Genomic DNA, 25,713 nt, shown 5'->3' with positions numbered 1-25,713 from the left:
GAATTGAATGCAATACTCCAAGTGAGGCCTCACCATGGACCTGTACAGCGGCATCATAACTTTAGGTCTCCTGCTGACAAAACCTCTACGGATACAACCCATCATTTGCCTTGCCTTGGAGGTAGCTTTCTCCACTTGATTTGCAACCTTCATGTCCTCACTAATAATCACCCCTAGATCACGTTTCGTCGTGGTCCTGGCCAAGGTCTCACCATTTAGTATGTAAGTTCTGTGCAGGTTTCTCTTACCCAGGTGCATTACCTTACACTTTTTAGCATTGAAGCCTAGTTGCCATGTTGCTGACCACTGTTCAAGCAGTAGTAGATCTTGCGTCATATTATCAGGCAAAATGCTTTTACCTACTATGTTGCAAAGTTTGGCGTCGTCGGGGAACATTGATACCTTTCCTCTAAGTTCTTGGGTCATATCTCTTATGAATAAGTTGAATAGAATCTGGCCCAAGACCGAGCCTTGCGGCACTCCACTGATCACGCATGACGTTTTGGATGGGGTACCGTTTACCACCACCCTCTGAAGTCTACCACTCAGCCAATCCTCAACCCATGTAGTTAGAGTGTTCCCTAACCCTATTGATTTCAGTTTGTTCAATAACCTTCGGTGTGGGACGCTATCAAAAGCTTTACTAAAGTCCAAATATACCACATCCAGTGACTCTCCGGCATCTAGCTGTCTAGTAACCCAGTCAAAAAAAACTAATCAGGTTAGATTGGCAGGATCTGCCCTGGGTGAATCCATGCTGGTGGGGATCACGTAGGTTTTCCTCGTCTAGAATTATGTCGAGATGTCGTTTGATCAGTGTTTCCATGAGCTTGCACACTATAGACGTGAGACTCACTGGTCTGTAGTTTGCTGCCTCTGTCCTGCATCCCTTTTTGTGGAGTGGGATAATGTTGGCGGTTTTCCAGTCCAAGGGGACTCTTCCTGTGCGTAGGGAGAGATTGAAAAGAACAGATAATGGTTCTGCCAGGACTTCACTCAATTCTCTTAGCACTCTGGGATGTAGGTTGTCTGGTCCCATGGCTTTATCTACTTTGAGTCTTGATAGTTCGTAGTAGACGCTACTGGATGTAAACTCAAAATCTTGAAACGGGTCCTTCTGGCTGTCTCCCGTCTGAAGCTGTGGACCAGCTCCCGGTGCTTCATAGGTGAAGATTGAGCAGAAGTATTTGTTTAGTAATTCTGCCTTGGCAGAATCTGATTCTACAAGGCTACCGTCTGATTTCTTCAGGCATTCTATCCCGTCTTTATTTCTTTTCCTGTGACTAATATAGCTGAAGAAGAATTTATCTCCTTTTTTAATGTTCCGTGCTAGATCTTCTTCCATTTGGAGTTTGGCCTCTCTGACTGCTATTTTGACAGCTCTAGATCTGTCTAGATAGTCTTCTTTCGCCTCTCGTTTTCCTAGATGCTTGTAGGCGATAAATGCTTATTTTTTCTTTTTAATGAAGTCAAAAATTTTTGCACTGAACCATTGGGGTCTTTTATTCTTCCTGTGTTTACTTATTGTTCTTGTGTAGCGGTTTGTTGCTTCATGTAGGGTGGACTTCAGAGTCGACCACATATCCTCCACATTGTTAGGTAGTGCTTGTTTATGTAATTCCTGAAGGACAAAATCTCCCATACGGTCAAAGTCTGCGCCTCTAAAGTTGAGAACCCTAGTTGCTGTGTTTGACCTTGAGAAACCTTTCTTGAGGTTAAGCCATACCATATTATGGTCGCTGGAGGCCGTGTATCTCCAACTGAGACATCCGAGACGCTATCTCCGTTGGTGAGTACCAGGTCCAGTATCGTCTGTTCCCTGGTGGGCTCCAACACCATTTGCTTGAGTCGTGCACCCTTTATGGAGTTCAAAATTCTTTTACTGCCACACGTAGTTGCGGAGAGTGTGTTCCAATCTGCATCGGGCATATTGAAGTCCCCCAACAGCACTGTGTCTCCCCGTAGAGTGATGTTCTCTATGTCCTCAATCAGTTCTAAGTCTTTGTCTTCCTGTTATTTTGGAGGTCTGTATATCACACCCAGGTATAGGCATTTTTCATTTCCTCTGGCCAGATTCACCCAGAGGGATTCCCCAGTGTATCTAACATCTGTAATCATGGTAGTTTTGATGTTATCCTTAGTGTATAGTGCTACCCCTCCACCTAACTTGCCCTCTCTGTTGCGACATAGTAGATTGTAGCCTGGTATAGCCATATCCCACCGATGCGAGTCCATGAACCAGGTTTCTGATATTGCTACCACGTCTAGGTCAGCGTTTATTATTTCAGTCTCTAACTCTAAAATTTTATTGCCCAAGCTGTGTGCATTAACATACATAGCCTTCCATACCTGTGAAGAGATCCCCTTTTGGGTTAGAGTGACTCTTAAATTATCATTGATATTTCCCTTTAAATTATTGTTGGGCATACTAGATAGACCATTCGAGTCTTTATACTCTATTGACCCTCCCCCTTTCAGAGGGTTACAGGGGAGGGTCAATAGAGTGGGCAGACTTGATGGGCTATGGCTCTTTTCTGCCGTCATTTTTCTATGTTTCTATGTTTATCTGCCGCCATTTACTATGTTATATTACTATCTTAGCAATACAAAATACAAAAAGATTGGTATGATAAATGATGATCTCTCCAAAGATGTTCCTGGGGGCAATACAGACAAATAAAAGTCTGTATGTTCCCTAATAAAGATATTAAGGATGCAATCAAACAATCAAAGGAATCAATCAGTACGGGCCCGATGCCCTCGATTTAGCCAATGGCCCCGGGCGGTGTTTATGCAGTGACCAGCACTAAGAAATGAATCTAAATAAACCCTGCCCAGTACATCATATTGTTCCTTTGAAATATATAAGATGAACAATTAAATATAAATGATTATTAAATAAGAACACTATCATCCCCAGGTGTAAACATCAGGAGAGAAAATCATTTAAAAGAAAATCTCCCTGAAACCTTACTTAAAAAAACACAAAAATGTGAAAAAAGTAAATAATATAAGAATAAAAAAGCTGAAATGTGAAAAATAACTTGAAGTTGTCAATACATCAAAGAAAACGTGTGTGAAACTAGAAAAAAGTCCTCAGTCTATGTTCCAAGTCCTGTGCCTGTTAATTAAGAAATAATGAAACAAAATGAAAAACAGTGAGAAACGGTGTGAAGTACTTAGCTCAGTAAATCCAGAGCGGAATGAAGTTCAAAATTCACCAATACTGGTTTTATGATGTTTCTCATTCATCAATCCCGCTATATGAAAAGTGCTCGTTTGGAGAGTAAAAATAGTCGGTACGTCATACCGTGGTACTTAAGTCATAATCAAAAGAGCTGTTTGGAAATATCCACTCAGTTTTTGGCTCTATAATCAAAAGAGCTGTTTGAAAAAGTCCATTTAGTTTTTTGCTCTGTTGAGCTCACTCATTCCGATCATTCATATTCCTCACTCGTTTCCCTCACTCGTTCTGCTCACTCGACAGGTCCTGTTTCAGTTTCCTCATCAGGAGGGAGCAAGAAAATTATGAGAATGACTGAAAGTTTCTTTCAAAAACGCCACGTCCCCAAATTTAAAGGACGGAATAATCCTCTACAGCGGCACAATCAAGCTGCTCTGGGCAGGGTTTATTTAGATTCATTTCTTAGTGCTGGTCACTGCATAAACACCGCCCGGGGCCATTGGCTAAATCGAGGGCATCGGGCCCGTACTGATTGATTCCTTTGATTGTTTGATTGCATCCTTAATATCTTTATTAGGGAACATACAGACTTTTATTTGTCTGTATTGCCCCCAGGAACATCTTTGGAGAGATCATCATTTATCATACCAATCTTTTTGTATTTTGTATTGCTATTGATATTGGTATTCAATCTTATCTAGGTATAGTTTGGGTGGCCATTTTTTGGTAAAATATTACTATCTTCCCATGCTTTTATCCCTAATGAGGAGTGATTCATAAGTGTGAATCCAGTTGATCCTTCTTTCCAGTCAGAACGCTGGACATGGCATGTACTAATATTTCATCCTTCTATCTTCCTTAGCCTGCTCAAGCTGATCTCATGTATCATTTCAGATTGGCTTTTCTGATACCTAATTGAGATGGGAATTATCAATAATTTAGGTGCTTTTGCTACAGAATCTAGATTTGTGGTATTATTTTTTTTTTCTCCAAAATATATAAAATAGAACAACTCTGACTTGTTTTGATGGGTTGATGTGTCTTTGTGGATTGGATTATGTTAGAAAGACAAAAACAAAGCTCAAAGAGGTTGTAGAGTTTAGAAGTATTCTAAGTGCAAAGTTTGTGTTGTTTAGAAGTATTCTAAGTGCAAGTGAAAACCTATGTTCCCTTTTATTTGTTTGGTTTTTAAACACTCTAAGTATCCTATTTCTTTTATGTTCAAGGATCCTATATAATAAAACTCTAAGCGCCGCATGCGCACTTAGAGTTTCGTGTTCCCTGCCGCTGTGGTGTGTGATCCGTGGCCGGATTCTATTTTAGAACGTAGCGGCAGGGAACACTCTAGAGCAGGGGTGCTCAACACGTCGATCACGATCGACCAGTAGCTCAGGAAGGCAACGCAAGTCGATCGCGGAGCCCATCCCGGGCACAGTGATAGACTTGTGTTGCCGTCCTGATCTACCGGGCCGATCAGCCTTCCTCTCCAGTGTTCTCTCTAGGGCCTTTTAGCTGGGCGGTCCGCCCAGCTATCATCTGCTGCTGCCGCCGCTGCTGAACATTAAAAAAAAACAAAAAAAAAAACGGCTTGGAGATTTCAGCCCGTAGCGAACTTATGCTCCGTGGCTCTAACGTGTGCGTGTCGGCTTCCCTTCTCTTCCCTCAGAAACCGGAAGTTATGTCCGGAGGGGGGGGGGGGGGGAGAAGGGAAGCCGGCATGCACATGTTGAGAGCCCTGAAGCAAGCGTTCGCTATGGGCTAAGGCGGGAGACAGGTTAGTGAAGCATTTGCTCTTCTTGCTGCCGGGTCCTGTCTACTTTCTGTTTCCGCGAAGGCAGGACCCGGCAGCATTTCCCCCAATTGGTCGATCGCGATCTTGGACCAATCAGCCTTCCTCTCCCCGACGGCAGAATTGACGTCGGGGAGAGGAATGCTGGTCGGCCGAAGCAGAGAGAGCTTGGGGCGGGTCGGCTTTCGGGCCTGTTATTGGTGGCGGTTTGGGTCCTGGTCCCCGATGGCAGTGGCTTGGGAGAGGGCAGGGAGAAAGAAAGAAAAAGGGCAGGCAGGGAGACAGAAGGAAAGAAGAGAAACAGAAAAAAAAAGAAAGGGAGGCAGAGAGAAAGAAAGGGCAGGGAAGAGGAAGGAAAAGTTGGGGGAAGGAATGAGGTCTGGAGGAGAGGAAGCATACAGGCTAAGGGAAGAAAGATTTGATGCACAGTCAGAAGAAGAAAGTGCAACCAGAGACTCATGAAATCACCAGACAAGGTAGGAAAAATGATTTTATTTTAAATTTAGTGATCAAAATGTGTCTGAATTTATATCTGCTGTCTATATTTTACACTAAAGTCCCCTTTTACTAAACCGCAATAGTTTTTTAGCGCAGGGAGCCTATGAGCGTCGAGAGCAGCGCTGGGCATTCAGCGCAGCTCCCTGCGCTCTAAAAACTGCTATCGTGGTTTAGTAAAAAGGGAGGGGGTGGGTATTTGTCTATTTTTGTATGGTTGTTACTGAGGTGATAGTGCATAGAGTCATCTGCTTTGACCTCTTTGAAAAACCCTGGAATAGGAATGATAATTAACATTTTCTATGCGTACAGTGTGCGTTGTGTTTTTTATTTTATTTTATTGTTGGTAGATCATTTTGACTTGGTCATTTTAAAAGTAGCTCGCAAGCCCAAAAAGTGTGGGCACCCCTGCTCTAGAGCTTCCCCCCCCCTCGCTCACTGTGAAAGAAACCGCTGTCGCCACCGCCGTTCCTTCTGCTCCCCTCTTTGGAGTGTCCAGTGCAGGCCAACGGGGTTCCTGGGCAGCTGAACGCAGTCTCCAGGCAGCCACAACCGCAGCCTCAGCAAACGCCGGTCTTCCTCCCAGCTCGGGTCCAGAGCCTTTCCAGTATCGTCGTCTTCAACCCCCCCCCTCCCCAGCGCATCCGATCCCCCATTGAGCCTCCCATCCGACCCTCCGTGGTCTGGCCGCCCCTTCCCTTCTCAAGGTCCCGACAAACCTCTTGACTAGCAGCGGCCGCAGCACTCTAAACAGGCTGCTTCGGGGCCTTCTACTGCCCTGATTTGCTCTGCCTGTGACGCAGCAGATGGAATCACGGGCAGTAGAAGGCCGCGAAGCAGCCTGTTTAGAGTGCTGCGGCCGCTGCTCGAGCCAGGAGGTTTCTGTTCGCCTCGCGGTGGGAGGGTCGGACGGGAGGGTAAGTGAGGTCGGCTGCACTTCGGCGGTAGTGGCGGGGGGGGGCGGGGGAGATGGAAACATGCTGCTTTCAAGGGTTCTACTGCACAGGGGAATGGGAGGGAGGGTTAGAAAAGTGATAGGTTCTACTGTACAGGGGGTTGGGAGGCAGGCAGGCTGGCTGGCTTTAGGGGTAGGGGGCACTGAGGGCACTAAAGACATAGGAGGCACTAAGGACATAGGAAGGTGGCACTGGTGGCACTAAGGACATAGGAGGCACTGAGGGCACTAAGGAAGGAATAGGAAGGAGGCACTAAGGACATAGGAAGGGGCACTAAGGACATAGGAAGGAGGCACTGAAGGCACTAAGGACATAGGATGGGACACTAAGGACATATGAAGGTGGCACTGAGGGCACTGAGGACATAGGAGGCACTGAGGGCACTAAGGACATAGGAAGGGACACTAAGGACATAGGAAGGAGACACTGAGGACATAGGATGGGACACTAAGGACAGGAAGGAGGCACTGGAGGCACTAAGGACATAGGAAGGTGGCACTGGGGGCACTAAGGACATAGGAAGGAGGCACTGAGGTCACTAAGGACATAGGAAGGTGGCACTGGGGGCACTAAGGACATAGGAAGGAGGCACTGAGAGCACTAAAGACAAGATGGGACACTAAGGACATAGGAAAGGGGTCACAGAGAGTCAGGCAGGCATGGCATAACAGAGAAATACAGGCAGACAGGGGGCTAGGGAGACAGAGACAGAAAGACAGACAGAGGGCCAGGGAGAGACACAGACAGAAAGAATCACAGACAGCGTACACGGAGAGAGACAGAAAAAGAAAAAAAAAAAGATAGACAGACATCTACTCTAGCACCCGTTAATGTAACGGGCTTAAACACTAGTTGGAAAATATTAAGGGAGATAAGAGTAAGAGGCAGAAAAAAAATGCATCTTGATAGAGAAGCATTTTGAGTAATATGCACTTTCTTCTTAAAACCTGAATGGGCAATTTGATGTGCCATTCCGACACTAGCTGCACTCAGCATGCTCTTGCATTATTACCAAAATACACCATATACATTTTCAACACATGCTCAGGAGAGAACGAGAACTAGAAGGCTTAGAGCATGCACAGATGCTCAAGGCCTAGCACAAGCAACAGGGAGGATCTTCGGGCACCAGCACCGGCATGTCCTGTGTGTTGGTCCTGGTGCCGGTGCCAGAGCAGGGTAAGCGATTGTGTTTGGGTGGGTGAGTAGGGGGTGCCGGATCGCAGGGGGGGCCTCGCAAATCGAGGCAAGCTCAGTTTACAAGGTGCGGAGTTTGCAAATGTTTAAAAAAAAAAAAAAAAAATGGCTGTTAGCAGTGTTTCTTTTACTGCAAAACCTAACAAAATATTTTCACACGGTTTCAACTTCTCTTATCTCATTTGTTGGGCATTACTTTGGAGATTTGGACATACATTACAACTTTTTCAGTGCTGTATTCCACTACTGACAATGTCGCCTTCACAAACTTGTAGGGTCAATTTGACCTCAGGTGTGTTTAATTGGTATACTCATGTTAAACAAGGTTAACATGAGTAAAAATTCAAAAGCTGTATTTATCACAGACGACAGGAAACATATTGTCTGTTAGTATCGAAAAGGTACCTGGAATTTTAAATCAAAATTACAATTTATAAGTAAGCATCTAAACTAATTTGTCAGGCGGGGTCAACCCTGGTGTGTACAGAAGGGTTAGAAATCAACTTCTTATTTTGATGGAATCTGCAGTTCTACACCACATAATGTCGGTCTATGTATAATTTTGAAGGATAGATTTTGGGAAGGTGGTAGTGGTACAGAGCTTTTTTTTTTTCACAACAATACAGAAGTCAAAAGGAAAAGTAGCAAATGTTATAGGTGACTCTCAGAGACCAAGATGTGACCCACTAAGACGTGGCCCAAAAATGGAGGTCTCGGTTTATATTTGGGCCAGTGCCCAGCACCCACCCGCCTCCTCCCAGTCTTGTTGCAGGCCTCCGCCGGGCCGCAAGGCTCTGTACCCTGTGCCCCCTCCCTGCCCTTTTTATTGTACCTCCTCTCTGCTGATATCCTGCATACTGCCATGCCTTCCGTATGACCTGCGTACCTGGAATCCTTTGTGGTCCAGAAGTGTAGTGGGCAAGAACGAACTTTACATGTTCCTGCCCCACTGCTGAGCCAGTTGCTGCTGTGCGTTCTGGTGGTTCAGCTTTAGCAAGCAGGAACGTGCATCCTGCGCTGCTGCTAAGCTCTGAGTGGCTTCCTGAATGGCTGCGGTGAGTCTTGTGAGAATTCACAGGAGCCATTCAGGAAGCCGCTCATCACTGAGCAGTAGTGTGGGAAGTGCATTCCTGCTCAGTGCAGCTGAAGTGCCAGAACTTGCAGCAGCGACTGGCTCAGCTGTGGGGCAGGAGCGCAGAAAGCTCGCTTTTGCCTGCCACACCTCTGGACCACCAGGGATTACTGGTACATGTATCATGCGGAAGGCACAGTGGCATGCAAGTTATTGGCAGAGAGGAGGTACAATGGATAGAGCAGGGAGGGGGACAGTGTGCAGAGTCTGGGAGGAAGGGGGGACAGGGTGGAAATCCTGGCAGGGCAAGGAGGGAAGGGGGCTTTGTGCAGTGCCTGGCAGGAAGGAGGTTGAGTGCAGAGCCTGACGGGAGGGAGGGAAGGAGGCTGGGTGCAGTGCTTGGCAGGGAGGGAGCTGGGTGCAGATCCTGGTGGGGGAAGGAGGGGGAGCTGGGTGCAGATCCTGGCAGGGCAGGACACTTGAATATTAAGCCGCCCATCTTATATTCGCGTCAACCATTTTCCATCCTTTTTTTTTTTTTGGGGGGGGGGGCATGGGGGTCTCAACTTATATTTGGATCGACTTATATTCAAGTATATATAGTAATCATTAAAACCCTCTGAAGGGTGTTGGACTTTATCTATAAGATGTAGGGAAATTTATTCATTTTCTAGGTGTAAGATCTTGCAGAAAATTAATCTAGTTTGGTTTTTTCCCCCATTTGATTTAGTTTATCCATATTTACTGTAGAGAAATTTTGATGTTATAAATTTGATATAGTAAAGGATCTTTTGAGGGAATATTTTAAGACATTTCCATGGATAAAACTGTTTTCTGTACAGAAGTAGCATATAAGTTAACATAGACTATGGGCTCTTTTTACTAAGGTGCGCTAGCTAAATGCTGGCGTTAAGGTCTAGCAAGCACAATTTAGCATGCACTATTCTACGCGTTAAGGCCCTAACGCACCTTAGTAAAAGGAGCCCTATTAGTTTATCCAGTCTAAGTAGAGGTGTTCCTGGGGACAGGGTTGTTGAGTGGTAAATGTCTACATACATAATTTATAAAATGTATGTGTAGGTATGTAAAATAAATGATAAAATATGTGCTTACTAAAATGGATGTGTGTATTTATTTTCTCTGAGTAATTTTTAAAAGGGCAGTAAGCACATATTATCCCTCAGAAAATTGTTATTATTCTTTGTGACATAATTTAGAATGCCTGCCACACAACTTATGTTTCTAATGGCACAGTTCCATGAAGGATCTCTACCTCTGAGGGTTTTTTTTATTGTATGTTTTGCAGATGAGCTCCTTGAAAATGTTACGACCTCGTCTTAATGGCATTCTTTTCAAGCTTACCTTTGAAGAACATGTGAGCAACATTAAGCCTGATATAATGGCTGTGACACTAGCTTGTGAGGAGCTAAAGAAGAGTGAAAATTTTAACAGACTGATAGAATTGGTACTGTTGGTGGGAAACTACATGAACTCGGGTTCCAGAAATGCCCAGTCACTTGGTTTTAACCTCAGCTTTCTTTGCAAGGTAAGCCCAAATATTGTGGGTTTTTGCTAATTACAGTAACTGCTAAATTTGTTCATAGAAATATGTGTGTCTTTAGCGGATAGCGTCCTTTCTTGAATCCCCTCCACTTTAATTGCTATAATAAAATAAAAGACGCTCAGATGATGTAGTTGTTGCAATGAGAAGGCAGTTCTTATAGTGTTTGTTAAGGATGTACATTTGTTTAATCAGACAAAGTTACAATCTGTAGTCAAGTGGACAAATTCTGGTAGGGGAGGCACCATTAAATTCATTACTCCCTAGGCCTACATTTCAAGCAGATGTGGCCGCTGAACTGATCGTGGCAAGGGAATCTTCTTGCCGCAATCAGTTTATCAGCCGTGGCAGGGACCCACCCCCACCCCCTGTGAAGATGACCAGCAGGAGGGATGCCCAATCCTTCCTGCCTCCCCCTCCCCAAACCCCTTCCAAAGATCGGCAGGAGGAGTGATGCCCAATCCCTCCTGCCAGAACAATTTCTCTTCCAGAAACATTGTCTTTCACTGCATCGGCCCCAGGGAGTGGAACAACCTTCCAGGATACATTCGCCAACAGCAAAATTTACAGGATTTTAGGAAAATGCTGAAAAGACACCTGCTCTGTAAGATGAAATATAGGGTCTGAGTTAGGCTGAGGAGGAAGGAGTGATGACTGTTGAGTGCTGAGTGTTGGTTATGGTCTGGTCTGTTTTATCTGGCATAATGGTGTCTGCCATTGGCCTTATATATTTTTATATTTTGACATATGTTAGGATTTTGCCAGTTTTGCCTTAAATGATATTCATCATTGATGCGACGTGTATGTAATATGTAATTTGATTTTATATGTAAGTATATAATTTGTTATAAGTATGTTTTTGTATTGATTTATACGACATGTTAATGTTTATTTTTTGTGTTCATATGTAACTCGCCCTCGATAAATATACAAACAAACCCCCCCATGGCCAGTCAGAATCTTAGGGCTCTCCCATCCCATCCCAGAATGCAGTGGGAGAGAGGCCTAAGATTCCGGTTGGCCCAGGTGCCTAGGGCCTTAGGCCCCTCCCCAGTGTATCCCACAATGGACCGGAAAGGTGAAGGTGGGCCTTCCTGCCACAGGCAGGAAGGATTTCTCCAGCCAGCCATCTAAAATACAGGTGTCTGGGTGGGGGGCTTGGGGGTGTTCGGGTGAGCTCCCTTTTTTTTGGAGGGTGTTCCAGCAGGAGGGACTGGGCATCCCTCCTGCCACCAATCTTTGAGGGGGAGGGTGTTCTGGCTTTACTCTTTGGGATCTTGCCAGGTATTTGTGACCAGGGTTGGCCACTGTTTTGAGACAGGATCCGGGCTTGACGGACCTTCAGTTTGTCCCATTATTGGCAACTCTTATGTTCTTATATAAGTGCTTAATACAACATTTACTGAATATAGCTAAAAATGCAATAGCAGCAGGTTGTAAACAGATGGCGACCCCACAGGAAATTGGTGGTACCTATACTATGTGAAATCAGACAAATGGAATGGTTAACAGTAAAAAGTACAGAGCAATTGGGGAAAAAGAACGTCCAACTCAGTACTTCACAAAAATCTCCATCTCACATGTATTTTGTATTTATGTATTTTATTTATTTTTAGCAATTATATAAACAGAAATACCATCACAACACTAACATAATGCTTGAACTATTTATAGTTTTCATTAACCACCTAAACATCATGTTCTAAAATGCATGCGAGATGGATATCTATGTGTTGGAAACATCCAGCATGAAGATCCATTTTATAAATTGAAACATTCAAATTATGAATAGGGGAAAACAAGAGATAAGGATGACTTGTAGCATCACGAGAACTTCCATCTTGTAAAATGGTCACACAGAGATATTCTGGGCAACGGGCTGAGAATCAGGGGATCCAAGTTCAAATTCCACTTTAGTTGTTCATGTTTCTGTCAACTTCTGTGCAACACTGCCCATCTGCTGCTGCCCAGATGGGTGGTATATCATTAGTTGACATCTCCGCTGAAACCTGTTTGCCCAAACCCAAATTATTCATGAAAATGTTTATCTAAGAGCTTTCTTTTTTGCTTGGTTCTTAGGGATCCTTTTACTAAGGTGCACTAGCGTTTTTAGCGCACGCTACAATACCGCACGTGCTAAACGCTAACACCTCCATAGAGCTTGCATTAGTATTTTTCATTTAGTGCGTGGTTAGCACGCGCTAATCTTTAGCGCATGCTAAAAACGCTAGCACACCTTAGTAAAAGGAGCCCTTAATCTAGCGTTGTTCCAATTGTAGATATTTTCTAATCCTATCCCCACCTCTTATAGACTCCGTTACTCTGTCAATGCCAAAGCACCATAATTGATCAAAGTTATGTCTGTACTCCAAGCAATGCTGTAGTAAGGGATCTTCTCTAAGTTCATGCTTTAAGCAAGATTTATGTTCTGACAACCTGATTTTTAATTTACATGTTGTTTTACCTACATATAGGACCTCTTCTATCAATCTTCGCTAGCAGTTTGTAGCGCAGTGAGCAGCACTGAATGGCCCGCGCTGCTCCTGACGCTCATAGAGTTACTATGAGCGTCGGGAGCAGTATGGGCCATTCAGCGCGGCATACTATGCTAAAAACTGCTAGCACAGTTTGCTAGAAGAGGCCCTTAGTCTCATGCAGGGGCATTTAATAATGTACACAATATAGTCACTATTGCAATCTGTTGATACTTTAGATCACTGGTTCCCAACCTTGTCCTGGAGGACCACCAAGCCAATCGGGTTTTCTGGCTAGCCCTAATGAATATGCATGAGAAAGATTGCATATAATGGAAGTAAGAGGCATGCAAATCTGCTCCATGCATATTCATTAGGGCTATCCTGAAAACCTGATTGGCCTGGTGGTCCTCCAGGACAGGTTTGGGAACCACTGCTTTAGATGGTAGAGTTTGTTATCTACTGGATTCTCAAACATAGTTAATGTTGATGTAATATGGCAATTGCCAGATATATTGTGTCTCCATGCATATTCGTTATCACATTAAAATATTTTTATATGGTTTTAAGGCTAATTGATCTTGCAAATGTTGTCCTCTAGAATTCACAATCCATAATTTTTGTTCCTCAAAGCATGGGTGTATCTACAAGATTCTCCAGTAATTTTGTAGAATTCTTGTAATTTCATCTGATCTAGAATTAAACCTAAAGACACCAGTTTGATAATCCTCATTATTTAGCCTATTGGTCTTTGGTTGCAACAACCAATCACGATGGTTAAATATTACCCTTTTATATTTTGCTCTGAGAATTCTTCTAGGGAACCTTGCTGTTGCAAATTTTTATGACTAATGATGGCTCATTATATATCAAATTGGGCAAGAAAATTTCTAAACCGGGCTTCCATGAGCATTTGAAGTCTTTTCCTCCTTTTAATAATTAGGTTTTGGGCAGAACCAGCAAGTGAATACAGCTTTAGTAGTTATTTGGTAATATTATTAGTGTTATTTACATGGGATTTAAATAATGAAATCCCTAGACGGTTCATAGACAACCCCGCGAAAGACAAAGGCGCGCGCCGACAACTGAACGCAAGACGGAGGCGTGCGCCGAAGAAAATTGCAGTTTTTAGGGGCTCCGATGGGGGGTTTTGTTGGGGAGCCCCCCCAGTTTACTTAATAGAGATTGCGCCGGCGTTGTGGGGGGTTTGGGGGGTTGTAACCCTCCACATTTTACTGTAAACTTAACTTTTTCCCTAAAAACAGGGAAAAAGTGAAGTTTTCAGTAAAATGTGGGGGGTTACAACCCCCCTAACCCCCCAATGCCCCCACAACGTGGAGCGATCTCTATTAAGTAAATTGGGGGGTTTCCCCCCCACACCCCCCCCCGTCGGAGCCCTAAAAACAGTAATTTTCTGCGGTGCGCACCTCCGCGCTACGCTCAATTGTCTGCGCACGCCTTTATCCCGGCGCGCTTTTGACCTGACACCCCCTAGACATATTTTACCTGGCCCACCCAAGCAGTGCTGGCTTTTTTCCCTATGGGGAAAGATAGGCTTACTATGAAGATTATGCATACCTTCCTCAGCATGGCAATCTCCCATGCATAAATAGCTATGTACCCACAGAAATCTCTTTGACAATAACATCTTTAGAAAGAAAGTTTTCTTTTGCACAGTAATGAATGGTGTATAATTGCAAACACAAAAAATACTGAAAAGCTACAGCTTTCACATAATTAAAGTAGCCATATGTTGTTATTTATATGGGGAATATGCTCAGAGACATGATTAATCTGTAAAATGCTTATTTATAAAGATTAGAAAGAATTTTCAGATTAACATACCCATATTCAATTCAGTCTGTAAATTCCAGAATTTGGTATACTGTAACGAGGTTAGACTAGTTTTCCATAGATGAAATGTGAGATCTTAATAATTAAAACAGTAAGGACAGGGAATCAAAGCACACATCAAAAAAGCACCAAAGGTCTCTTGGAATGGAACAGGTCATGTTTCAGGGCAAACACCTGTGTCAAGGGTCAATCTAACAAAACGTCCAAAAATGAAGAGCACAAGAATAAAACTTTAGAGACCAAAGATCCAGATTCCACAAAAAGCTGGGCAACATCCTAGATTCACACCAGAAAAATCTTAGTAATTGTCTTAAGATAGAAGCTTCCAGTGAAACTGTTATTCCAAAGATAGATACCATTTTGCTTTCAAGAATTTTATTCACTCCTATTTATTAACAACTCCAGCCATGGTACATGGGCTTGTCGTGCCACTGGGGCTTGTACGCATCTAAGAAGCTGAAAGCAATGCCATCGGTAGTTTCACTACTAGCAGGGCCTCTCAAGGCAGAAATGTTTCAGCGGAGAAGTCAGTCTAATCATGTGCCATCCATCTGGGCAGCAACAGATGGGAAGAGTTGGAGGCAGAGGATCACATATGATGTGACAATGGCAACAACATTAAATTTTTACTGCCCAGAAGAAAGGCTTGCCAATCTACTTCTGCATTTTGCCATGAAAACTTGAGGTCATCAAGTTGCTAGGACTCTAACATGAGCCAATGACTCCAAACATTTCTTACAGACCATTTTTAGAACAGCACACTGAAAATAGCTATCTTGGGAACTCTAGACAGGGATCTGAACAGATGAGTGGATGGTGTTTTGCTCCATAAGCATAGCTCAAAGCATGGTGGAAGAACCCATTTCTTGACCAAATGGAGGACAGCAAAAAGGTTTCCTGGGAACTACCTTAAAACCTGAGGATTGTCTAGACATTTTTGTGAATATTGGATATAATGATGCAAATATCTGAGAGCTGACCTTAATTTACCTTTATGTTTGCACCTGGACAATAACAATGAATAGACCTAAGAATGCTGTAAAATAGATTATCTTGAGTGTTCATTGGACTTGCATAAATTGGAACTCTGGAACTTATTGCTGTGGAGCCTATTGCTGGAGCAAGTGGTAGAAGCAGTTAATGTAGCTCAGTTAAAAAAAAAAAAAAAAGATTTGGAAAAGATCCTGGAGGAAAAGTCCATAAGTAAAGTATTAAAGTCTAATATTAAAGTAGACCTAGGGAAAGTCACTGTTTATCCCTGGGAATAAGCAGAATGGAATCTTACTACATTTTGGGACTATGCCAGGCACTTTTGACCTGTACTTGCACTGATGATATCTGGATACTGGGCTAGATGGACCCTTAGTCTGTCTCAGTAGGGCAACTCTTATGTTCTCATTAAACCATTCTCCGGATATTGTTCCATTTTTATTTGGACATACTCAGGTCAGTTTTCAGCCGTGGTACAAGAGATACATAGTGTTATCTAATAGTCAGGGGTAGTGTTCATAACCAGTAACTATATAGCTCTGAGTTCCAACTCAGGGACCCGGATGGTGGTCACTATATCCAGTAATGACTACCCATGAGTTCACTAAGTTTTAAATCTTAGCCCTCGCTAGGTAATGGTGTTTTGCAACAGATAGGCATGATATCAACTTCAGGAGTTGCAACCCTGGGTCTATTATCTGCTTACATATGCAAAACCAATTCATAAAATATTGGAAATATATTTATTGAACCATTCACAGCCATATTAATAGATATCATGGAGAATTTTCACTTTATATTCTTACTATCCATCTGATCTTTTCTATCAATGAATCTTATCATTATCTTTGTTACCAACATAAAGTAGGCTCTAGGCATCTTAATTAGCATCCCTATATGTTAAGAGATTCAGTAAGCCATTTATTAGATTTGTTTTATTTTGGGGATGTAGTTTCTAGTTTAGTTTTGGGGTGTAGCCTGACATTTTTTGGGGGGTAGTTTCTCACAAGTTTTTAATTAGGCCATGGTATTGAAGGATTTCAAAAAGAGGGTTCCTTTCTACTACCTGGATGTCAATACACTTCTCCCTCTAAATTTGTGATTTTAGGACTTACAACTTAACAAGTTTATAAACCCTGAGCCCACCTCCACCACCCAGATCTCTCTACTCCATACCTGATGGCATAGCGGTGCAGCAGTGATCTTCCTACGCACTTGCCCCATGCCATGACCCGTGATTGTAAGTTGTAAAGGCACAGAGCCATGAAAATGCTGAATTCCTTTCCTCCTTTTAAGGGGGGGGAAGAAGTGACTTCCTTTTTTTTTTTTTTTAATAATTTATGTTTTGCAGATCCTACAATTCTATGCAGATTACAAATTATTCAGGTACTCAAGCATGTTTCCCTAACTGTCCCAGCGGGCTCCCACTCTATCTAATGTACCTAGGGCAATGGGGATTAAATGACTTTCCCAGGGTCATAAGGAACAGTGCAGAATTTGAACCCACAATCTCAGAGTGCCAAGGATGTAGCTCTAACCACTTCACCACATACTCCCACAGAGATAGAGGAGGTGACTAATGCAGAGGGTGGGCCACTGTAGGGGATGGGCTTATGGTTTAAGGAGTCTGGTTGGTTTTAAGAGATGGCTTAGTAGCATCAGACCAGTAAGTTGACAGTGGCATATTCTTTTACCACAGAATACAGCAACTATTGGAGGTTGGTGACTCCTGTAGAAAACCAATGTATAGGGGATGCCCACCTTTTACTGCACCTTGATATTTTTCTCCTGTAGTGTTGCTTACTATTTGGATAGTGGCATTGAATATATGGAATATATTGAAATGCTGTGATTGACATTCAAACATTGACCCATCAATGTTTAGGTAGGAAGACAGAAAATATCTGTGGACCAACAAGCCACACAGGGGCTGAAAATAGTCCTTTCCAAGAGTGAAGACAAAGATCCTTTTAGTAGAATGACTTGCAGAAATTGGTAAGATGGGTTTTCATAGTTTTATAAGAAGGGGAAAATCCTTGATGAGTCTCCATATAACATAATTGGCAATAAATTAATTCAGCATTAGAGCTGACAAAAATAGTGTTGATGATTTATGAGTCTAACTATAAATCTTCCTGGTTAACCATAAAACCTGTTTTCACAGGAGATTTAAGATCAAATGAGCCTAACCGATTTTGGACCTTTTCTAGTTCTAATCCTGACTGATGTCTTTGTCAGATGGGGAAATATTTGACAGCCTTATTAACTTTTTGTTAACATAATTAGTAGCTCTTGGTGCACATAATTTCCATATATTGAAGAAGCACTATCTGTCCCTATTCTACAGCATCACAGATTTGAGTTTCATGTCTCCTATTTGTATTTTCTGGAGACTTAGAAAAGTGTTAGATTAAAATATGTCTATGTCAGTAGACGTTTTGGCTTTAGCTTCACTTGTTTTATTTTATTTTTCTCTTAACCACAAATGATAAGTCTTCACCAACTAAAATGGAAACTTATTTTATGAATCTTCAATGAGTTCCATGGCCAGGCTTACGTATGTGTATTGTGGTCCCTAAACTGTAACATTTAAGAGCCCCACCACTGATTAAGTAGGAGTAAAGTTTAGGTTTAATAGTTCCCCAAACTTGTGAAAGACTTTGGACTCCTTTTACTAAGCTGTGTTAGGGCATTAACACACGGAATAGCCTGTGCTGCAATGCCACGCAAGCTAGACGCTAATGCCAGCATTGAGTTGGTGTTAGTTCTAGCCGCGTAGCACAGGGTTAGCGTGCGCTAATCTACAGTGCACTAAAAACGCTAGTGCACCTTAGTAAAAGGAGTCCTTTTTTATAAAATGCTATATTACATACAGCCATGTTTATTAATTAGTATTGAAATAATACCTATCACCAAGTCAAGAATGGATAAAATTAACAAACTGCCTGAACCCAAGTAAAACTGAGCTCCTGTAGGTCCCTGGTGAACTATCAAAACTCAAGGTGAACAAAGCCATGGGACCGGACAATCTACACCCCAGGATTCTTAGGGAGTTGTGTGATGTCCTGGCGGAACCGCTATCCGTGCTGTTCAATCTTTCCCTAAGTACCGGAAAAGTCCCCATGGACTGGAAAACAGCTAACGTCATTCCATTGCACAAAAAAGGTTGCAGAATGGAGGCTGCAAATTACAGACCGGTCAGTCTCACCTCAATAGTGAGCAAACTCATGGAAATGCTTATTAAATACGAATTAGATACGATTCTGACCAAGGAGAATCTACAGGATCCCCAGCAGCATGGATTCACAAAGGGAAGGTCCTGTCAATCCAATCTGATCAGCTTCTTTGACTGGGTTACAAGGAAACTGGATATGGGGAAGTCTCTAGACGTCGTGTACTTGGACTTCAGCAAAGCTTTTGATAGCGTCCCGCACCGCAGATTGTTGAGCAAAATGACTTCGATGGGATTGGGAGTGATATTGACGACATGGGTCAATGACTGGTTAAGCGGTAGAATCCAGAGGGTAGTGGTTAACGGTACCCCCTCCAATACATCAGAGGTGACCAGTGGAGTGCCACAGGGATCAGTCTTGGGACCGATCCTTTTCAACATTAACATAAGAGACCTGACTCAAGGGCTTCAAGGTAAAATAACACTATTCGCCGACGACACCAACCTATGCAACATAGTAGATAACAGCACCTTGCCCGACAGTATGGAACAGGACCTGCTCTTATTGGAACATTGGTCCTCGACTTGGCAGCTAGGCTTTAATGCCAAAAAATGTAAGGTCATGCACCTTGGTAGTAAAAATTGAGAGAGACATTGAGAAACCAGCTAGTACTCAGTCATGGAAAATAAAGATTATTCAGAATAGCCTGTAGTATTTTGCTGGAAGATTTTGTGTTTTTAGCCTTTTGTCCTTAATAATAGTCTTGAATAAATTAAATTTTGCACTTAGAAATATATTTAAAGTTCAAAAAATTTTGTTAAATCTTATGGCAAAGATGTCTAGTCTTTGTAGACTCTCACCAGGATCACCCAAATTTCTTATCTTGGTTTATATTCAAGTCACCCTTTTTTTCCTCCTTTTTTGGGGGGTAAAAAGTCATCTCAATTTATATTTGAGTATTTATGGTATTGTCAAAGAATGTGGTGACAACATTTAGCATAGCAGCCAGTAACATCAAATAGGCTGATAATGTTCCACCACGTATGTCCATATGTTCTGAAATCATGCCCATAATTCACCCCTAACCATGCCCACTTTTAACTATGAACTTTGGACAAGGTATATAGTACTTTGTGCTATGTGTCTTCCAAGTACATATGTCCTGAAATCATGTCTACCCCTAACCATGACCACTTTTAACTATGCGCTTTGGACAAGGTATATAGTACTTTGTGCTATATGTCTTCCAAGTACATATGTCCTGAAATCATGTCTACCCCTAACCATGACCACTTTTAACTATGCGCTTTGGACAAGGTGTATAGTACTTTGTGCTATGTGTCTTCCAAGTTGTGTGCCTTACTTTCAATTAACTCCAATTAACTTAAATTAATAGGTCTTAATTGCTAGTTACTGGCACTGATTAAGTCTATTTAAGATACATATATGCATCAGCTAAGCACACTGATGTATGCACATAACTTTAAGCACCATATAGAATTTGAGGTTAGTGCACACAGATTCAGATGCATATTCAGGCTTACTTTTAGCTGGATAAGTGCTGTTGAATATCTGAATAAAGATAACCAGGTATTTACCCAAATAAATTTTCTGTATATCTTTAAAGTAAATACTGACCCTCTGAATACTAACATGCGTTTACCATTGTAAGGCTTGGGAACCAGTGGTATGACATGTCATTCTTTTCCCCCAGAATCTAATTGATTTGAGATTTAGGTTAGTGATACAGATTTAGGGCTTGCTTTTTTTTTTTTTTTTTTTAATGAAACTTGGGGCTCCTTTTACTAAGCTGCGATAGTAGTTTTAGCGCATGCTTAGTGCGCACTAAATTTCCACACGTGCTGGACGGCTAATGCCAGCATTGAGCTTGCATTAGTTCTAGCTGCATAGCGTGGGTTTAGCACGTGCAGCAATTCTGCGCGTGCTAAAAATGCTATCGCAGCTTAGCGAAAGGAGCCCTTGGTTAACTGAAGACGAAGGGCGTAGACTGAACTCTTTTATGTCCTCCAGGACTTTGCTTATGGATATTTGAGATGTGTGTTAGTAGTCTTCCATACCTTCCCTCTGCACTGACAAGTAACATCCATGTTCAAAGCTTCCTTAGAAGCCTTCCAAAGGAATGAAAAGAAAAAGACAATAGAGCATTCTCAACTTGATATGATGATACTATTTAAAGGTAGTTCTATAACCGGGGACCCACATTTACTGGCTGCTTGTACTACTACTACTACTTATCATTTCTATAGCGCTGCTAGATGTATACATAAATGTATAGAATACCAGCAATTTTGCAAGTAAGTGAACAGTTACGTCTATAGGTGACAGCTAAGAATTATCCTGCAAGGGTGTAAGTAAAATAGTGCATAAATCAAAGGGGTGTTCACACAGGCACGACATGAGTATTTCTGCCTCTTACATTTAGGTATTTGCCGTTACATCAGGTCTAAGGCTGATATAACTGCAGGCACCCAGATTTTAGGTGCTCCCAAACTGGCTTGTGCTAGTGTTCTGTTAAAGAATATGGCTCTCAACATGTGCCCTCGAGGCACCTAAAAGTTGGTGTCACTTTACCTCTTAGGGCCAGATTCTCAAAACTTACCGTGTCTTTAACGATGGTCGTTGAACTGGCTCCAGCCGGTTTAGCGTGGCAGTATTTTACCGTGCAATTATCAGAACGGTTCACCGTGGTCTTTTCAGAGCTTCCTAGCAGCCTCCGACTCTGCCATGCCATAAATATTAAAATGGTAGCAAAATTGATCCATTAATGTTTAAATGAGCACTCTGGGGTGATTCTCCATCATAGCCGGGTGATTGTCCAAGCGCGGTGCTAGCTTTTGATAACCAAAGATTACCGACTGGCCTGGAGGTGCTGCTACTGTGAAAAGTGTGTCTCACGCATGTGTTTGTGGCTGTGGCTCATGAAATTTTTTTTTTTTTTTTAAACAACATTCACATAAATTATAGTAGTATAAAAATGTAATGTAATGTAATGTAATTTATTTCTTATATACCGCTACATCCTTTAGGTTCTAAGCGGTTTACAGAAAATATACATTAAGATTAGAAATAAGAAAGGTACTTGAAAAATTCCCTTACTGTCCCGAAGGCTCACAATCTAACTAAAGTACCTGGAGGGTAATAGAGAAGTGAAAAGTAGAGTTAGAGGAAAAATAAAAATAAAATAAACATTTTAACAAGACAGCATTGATCTAAATACTTTGGAAGGTAGAAGAGAGGAGAGAAAGGAATAGAAGCAGAAGGGGGAGCCGTTGAACAGTAGAATTCTGGAGAAATTTAAATGATAGAAATAGAACAAAACAAAGACAAAAGGCAAAACAATAGATAAGATTAAAGATAAATCATAAGCTGGAAAGAAAAATAAAATAAAACTTTGTCTTCAATCCACGGTTTCAGCGTCAGTGATGAAGTGGAGCAAGTAAGTTTAGGAGGAGCGATTGACGTTTCCAGAAAGGGCTTCTTCAGGGAAGAGACTTGGCAGACAGTCCCAGGATGCCTATGTCTCCTCCCCTGCGATGTTCTCCCATCCATGCATTCCCTCCCAGACACACTGCCCGTGCCCCAGCCGCTCCAAGGAGGCTGCCCCAGATGAGGCCCACGGTGAATGCAGGATTCTCTCCTCTGCGGGAAAGCCGCCCGGAGCCGACAGTCGATCTTCTTAGCGGATTGCATGGGGGGAAGAGTTCACACTCTTGGTAGGATCGGGTCTGTGTGCTCTCGGTGGTTGTGGCTGGTCTCGTTTCTGCTTTTTGGGAGTGTATACTAAAGGTGTGTCTTATGCACATTTGTTGAAAGCCGACGCTTGCTCCTTCCCGTCCCCTCCATCCAATAACGCTGACACAGCTATGATTGACACAACAGCCATATGTGACGCATTCCTATGATATGTGCATATATTGCGCTCCAATAAGGCACGCCAAAGATAAGCGTGCTTAAGGCTTAGCTTTTTTTGGCACATGCACACATTTATGCCTCTTTCCGTGGACTATTCTGTGCAAGTTTCGATCGCTATCACTAACAACTCATCTCATGTAAATTTGGCAAACCTCCTTGAACCTTTGTGAACCTCATTTGCATGCATGATTCTTTGAAAATGACTCTTCTTTCTGAAATTGCTACATTTATGGCCGCAATAGCAGCCCGTCAGATTTTACCAGCAAAATTAGAGAATCTGGTCCTTAGTCCCCCATCACTAACTAACAATCTTGGCTTAAGACCAGGTTCTTGCAGATATAAAATAACATCCTCTTCCAAAGCTTTTAATGAAGAATGTAGAGGGTGACTATAACATACTGTTTTGTGTGAGGTCATTAATTCCTCATTTCATTTGATGTTTCTCCATTTGCCTGCTTAAGTTAATGTCTTCCAGGTTCTCTTTAATCTTTTTATGGTGAGGTCTTTCTCTATATGTCTCTATTTTTAACAGGCACCGGGCAGCCTTGACATGTACGCTAAAGTTTATTGCATAAACACTGAAGTGATTTGCTTAATATCACTCAATTTTCCCCCCTACACAGTCAGCTTTTTTTGTAATAAAGCCAAGGTCATCCTTTAAATATATCTGTGAATGTTTGCTAACCAATGAACAATAGTACTATTTCTTGAAGTAATCGGTATATCAAACTTCACCTTGTTTCCCAATTATTCTAACAACACTGCTTTTTCTTAAATTTTGAAAACTAAATCCCAAAATATGGAGAAAAAAGAGAAACCAAGGAACAAAAAAGGTGCAAGGGGGAAAAAAAAAAAGCAGACATCTTTTTGCAATAAATTTTGTTTTATCAAATTAGTGTCAGCTATGTTCACAGTGTGGCTGGAAAAACATTTTTGGTGACAGATTTAGAAATAAAGTCAGGAAAGTATATATTAAGCCTGTCTGATAGTAGCTACGGAACTAATGTCTTTATGGTAATTGTGAATCCTTAAAAATACATTATCTTTCTGGATGTTATATTGCAGTGTGTGGTGTTATTGAAGAAAGCAATGATTTGTAAACAACCCTTGGCAGAGAGCACAGAACTTAATTTTCTTTTAAATAAAGGAGAGTAACATTAGAATTCATGTATTGTATCAGGACTGGCAAGCACTGGTGGCTGTTTTGATATATGCACTGGAGCATTCATGATTGCTTAAATATTAACTATTCTGTGAATATGTAAATATGATGGAGAAGGAGCCAATGATTAAAAAGAAGAAAAGAAAAAAGACAGTGCGTTACAGAAAGACGATGCATATTTTAAAAATTTTCTGTTTAGTTTTTTTTTTTCCTTTTTTTTTTAATATAACAAATCATTTTTCCTAATTTCCATTTTCTGTTCTATTTAACATATGTTTTAGTGCTAATCTTTTATGGAGACTACATCGAGGCGCCTCCCTGCACTTAGTTGCACCTACCTGAAAAGTGGTGTGGTTAAAGGCAGAGTTTGGGCTTCTATTGAGTTAGGTGTCAGTATTGTAGGCCAATAAATCCCTGGCCTAATATACTGGTGCCTAACCCCCCTTTCTACGAAACTGTGATAGCAGTTTTTAGTGAGGGGAGCCGCGCTGAATGGCCCGTGCAGCTCCCGACGCTTATAGGAACTCAAACATCAGGAGCAGCGCGAGCCATTCAGCGCAGCTCCCCACACTAGAAACTGCTATCGCAGTTTCGTAAAAGGAGGCCTAAGTTTTTGATGCCTACTGGTGCCTAATTCGATTCTATAAATGGTACCTAACTTTGAATGACATATGGTAGGTGCCGTTTTCACAGGTGCTTACCGAATTAGGCGCTGTTTATAGAATCTGGCCCTAAGTGTTCATGCAATATATATTTAATGACCACATGCTAATGGCAACATTAGCTCCTGGCCATTAATACAAAAAGTTTAAAACTGACCTTTTTTTTTTTTTTTTCTCTGTTGCATAAATATGGCCATAGCATACAGGAAAAACTTTTGTAAGGCACAGAAAGCCAGTTTTTGCTGCAGGTTAGTGAGTACAAGGGCCTTTTGACAGGTGTATAATTTTCACTGGACAGGCAAAATTTAGCCTTTCGGTGTTTTCTGCAACTTCTCTTCTTCCCCTCTTCCCCTAGATCAGGGGTGTCCAATGTCGGTCCTCAAGGACCGCAGTCCAGTCGGATTTTCAGGATTTCCCCAATGAATATACATGAGGTCTATTTGCATGCACTGCTTTCATTGAATGCTAATAGATCTCATGCATATTCATTGGGGAAATCCTGAAAACCCACTGGATTGCGGCCCTCGAGGACCGACATTGGACACCCCTGCCCTAGATGTTCTTAATGATAATAACTTCTTGAGGTATTCCCCTAATCAAAGCATGCACCTGAGAATGCTTCCTGTCAATGCGGCTGGAAGTCCACCTGCTTTTGACCCCTATATCTGAACCCACCGGACACGCAAGCTAGTGCTGCCCAATTTACTTCCTGGTTCACTTTAAAAACTAATTGCAGCCTGTGGAGGATCACTGGTGCACTTTCCCTTCTGTGGTCCCACCCCTCCTCTGCCTTAACATATCGTATTAGTCTGGGATGGACCACGGCAGAGGGAAAGTACACCAGCAATCCTCCAAAGGCTGTAATTAGTTTTTAAAGTTAGCCTGGGAGACCAGAGGGGTCGCCGGATGATGGTGGAGAGAAGGGAGAAGTATGTATTGTATCAGGACTGGCAAGCACTGGTGGCTGTTTTGATATATGCACTGGAGCATTCATGATTGCTTAAATATTAACTATTCTGTGAATATGTAAATATGATGGAGAAGGAGCCAATGATTAAAAAGAAGAAAAGAAAAAAGACAGTGCGTTACAGAAAGACGATGCATATTTTAAAAATTTTCTGTTTAGTTTTTTTTTTTTCCTTTTTTTTTTAATATAACAAATCATTTTTCCTAATTTCCATTTTCTGTTCTATTTAACATATGTTTTAGTG

General features: G+C 42.0%; 1 protein-coding gene across 6 annotated transcripts in view; it reads left to right on the top strand.

Annotated features, from left to right (window-relative positions):
• Positions 1 to 25,713, top strand: part of DIAPH2 (diaphanous related formin 2) — a 1,499,255-nt gene that overhangs the window by 846,470 nt on the left and 627,072 nt on the right. For all 6 annotated transcript variants that reach the window (XM_033944799.1, XM_033944798.1, XM_033944797.1 and 3 more), the window contains one exon: positions 10,000 to 10,239. In XM_033944799.1, coding sequence (XP_033800690.1) covers positions 10,000 to 10,239 — 240 coding nt within the window. The remainder of the gene's footprint in view (positions 1 to 9,999; positions 10,240 to 25,713) is intronic.

The sequence above is a fragment of the Geotrypetes seraphini genome, chromosome 5 (genome assembly GCF_902459505.1).
Source record: "Geotrypetes seraphini chromosome 5, aGeoSer1.1, whole genome shotgun sequence".
Lineage (NCBI taxonomy): Eukaryota > Metazoa > Chordata > Amphibia > Gymnophiona > Dermophiidae > Geotrypetes > Geotrypetes seraphini.
This window is presented reverse-complemented; position numbering and strand designations above follow the sequence as displayed.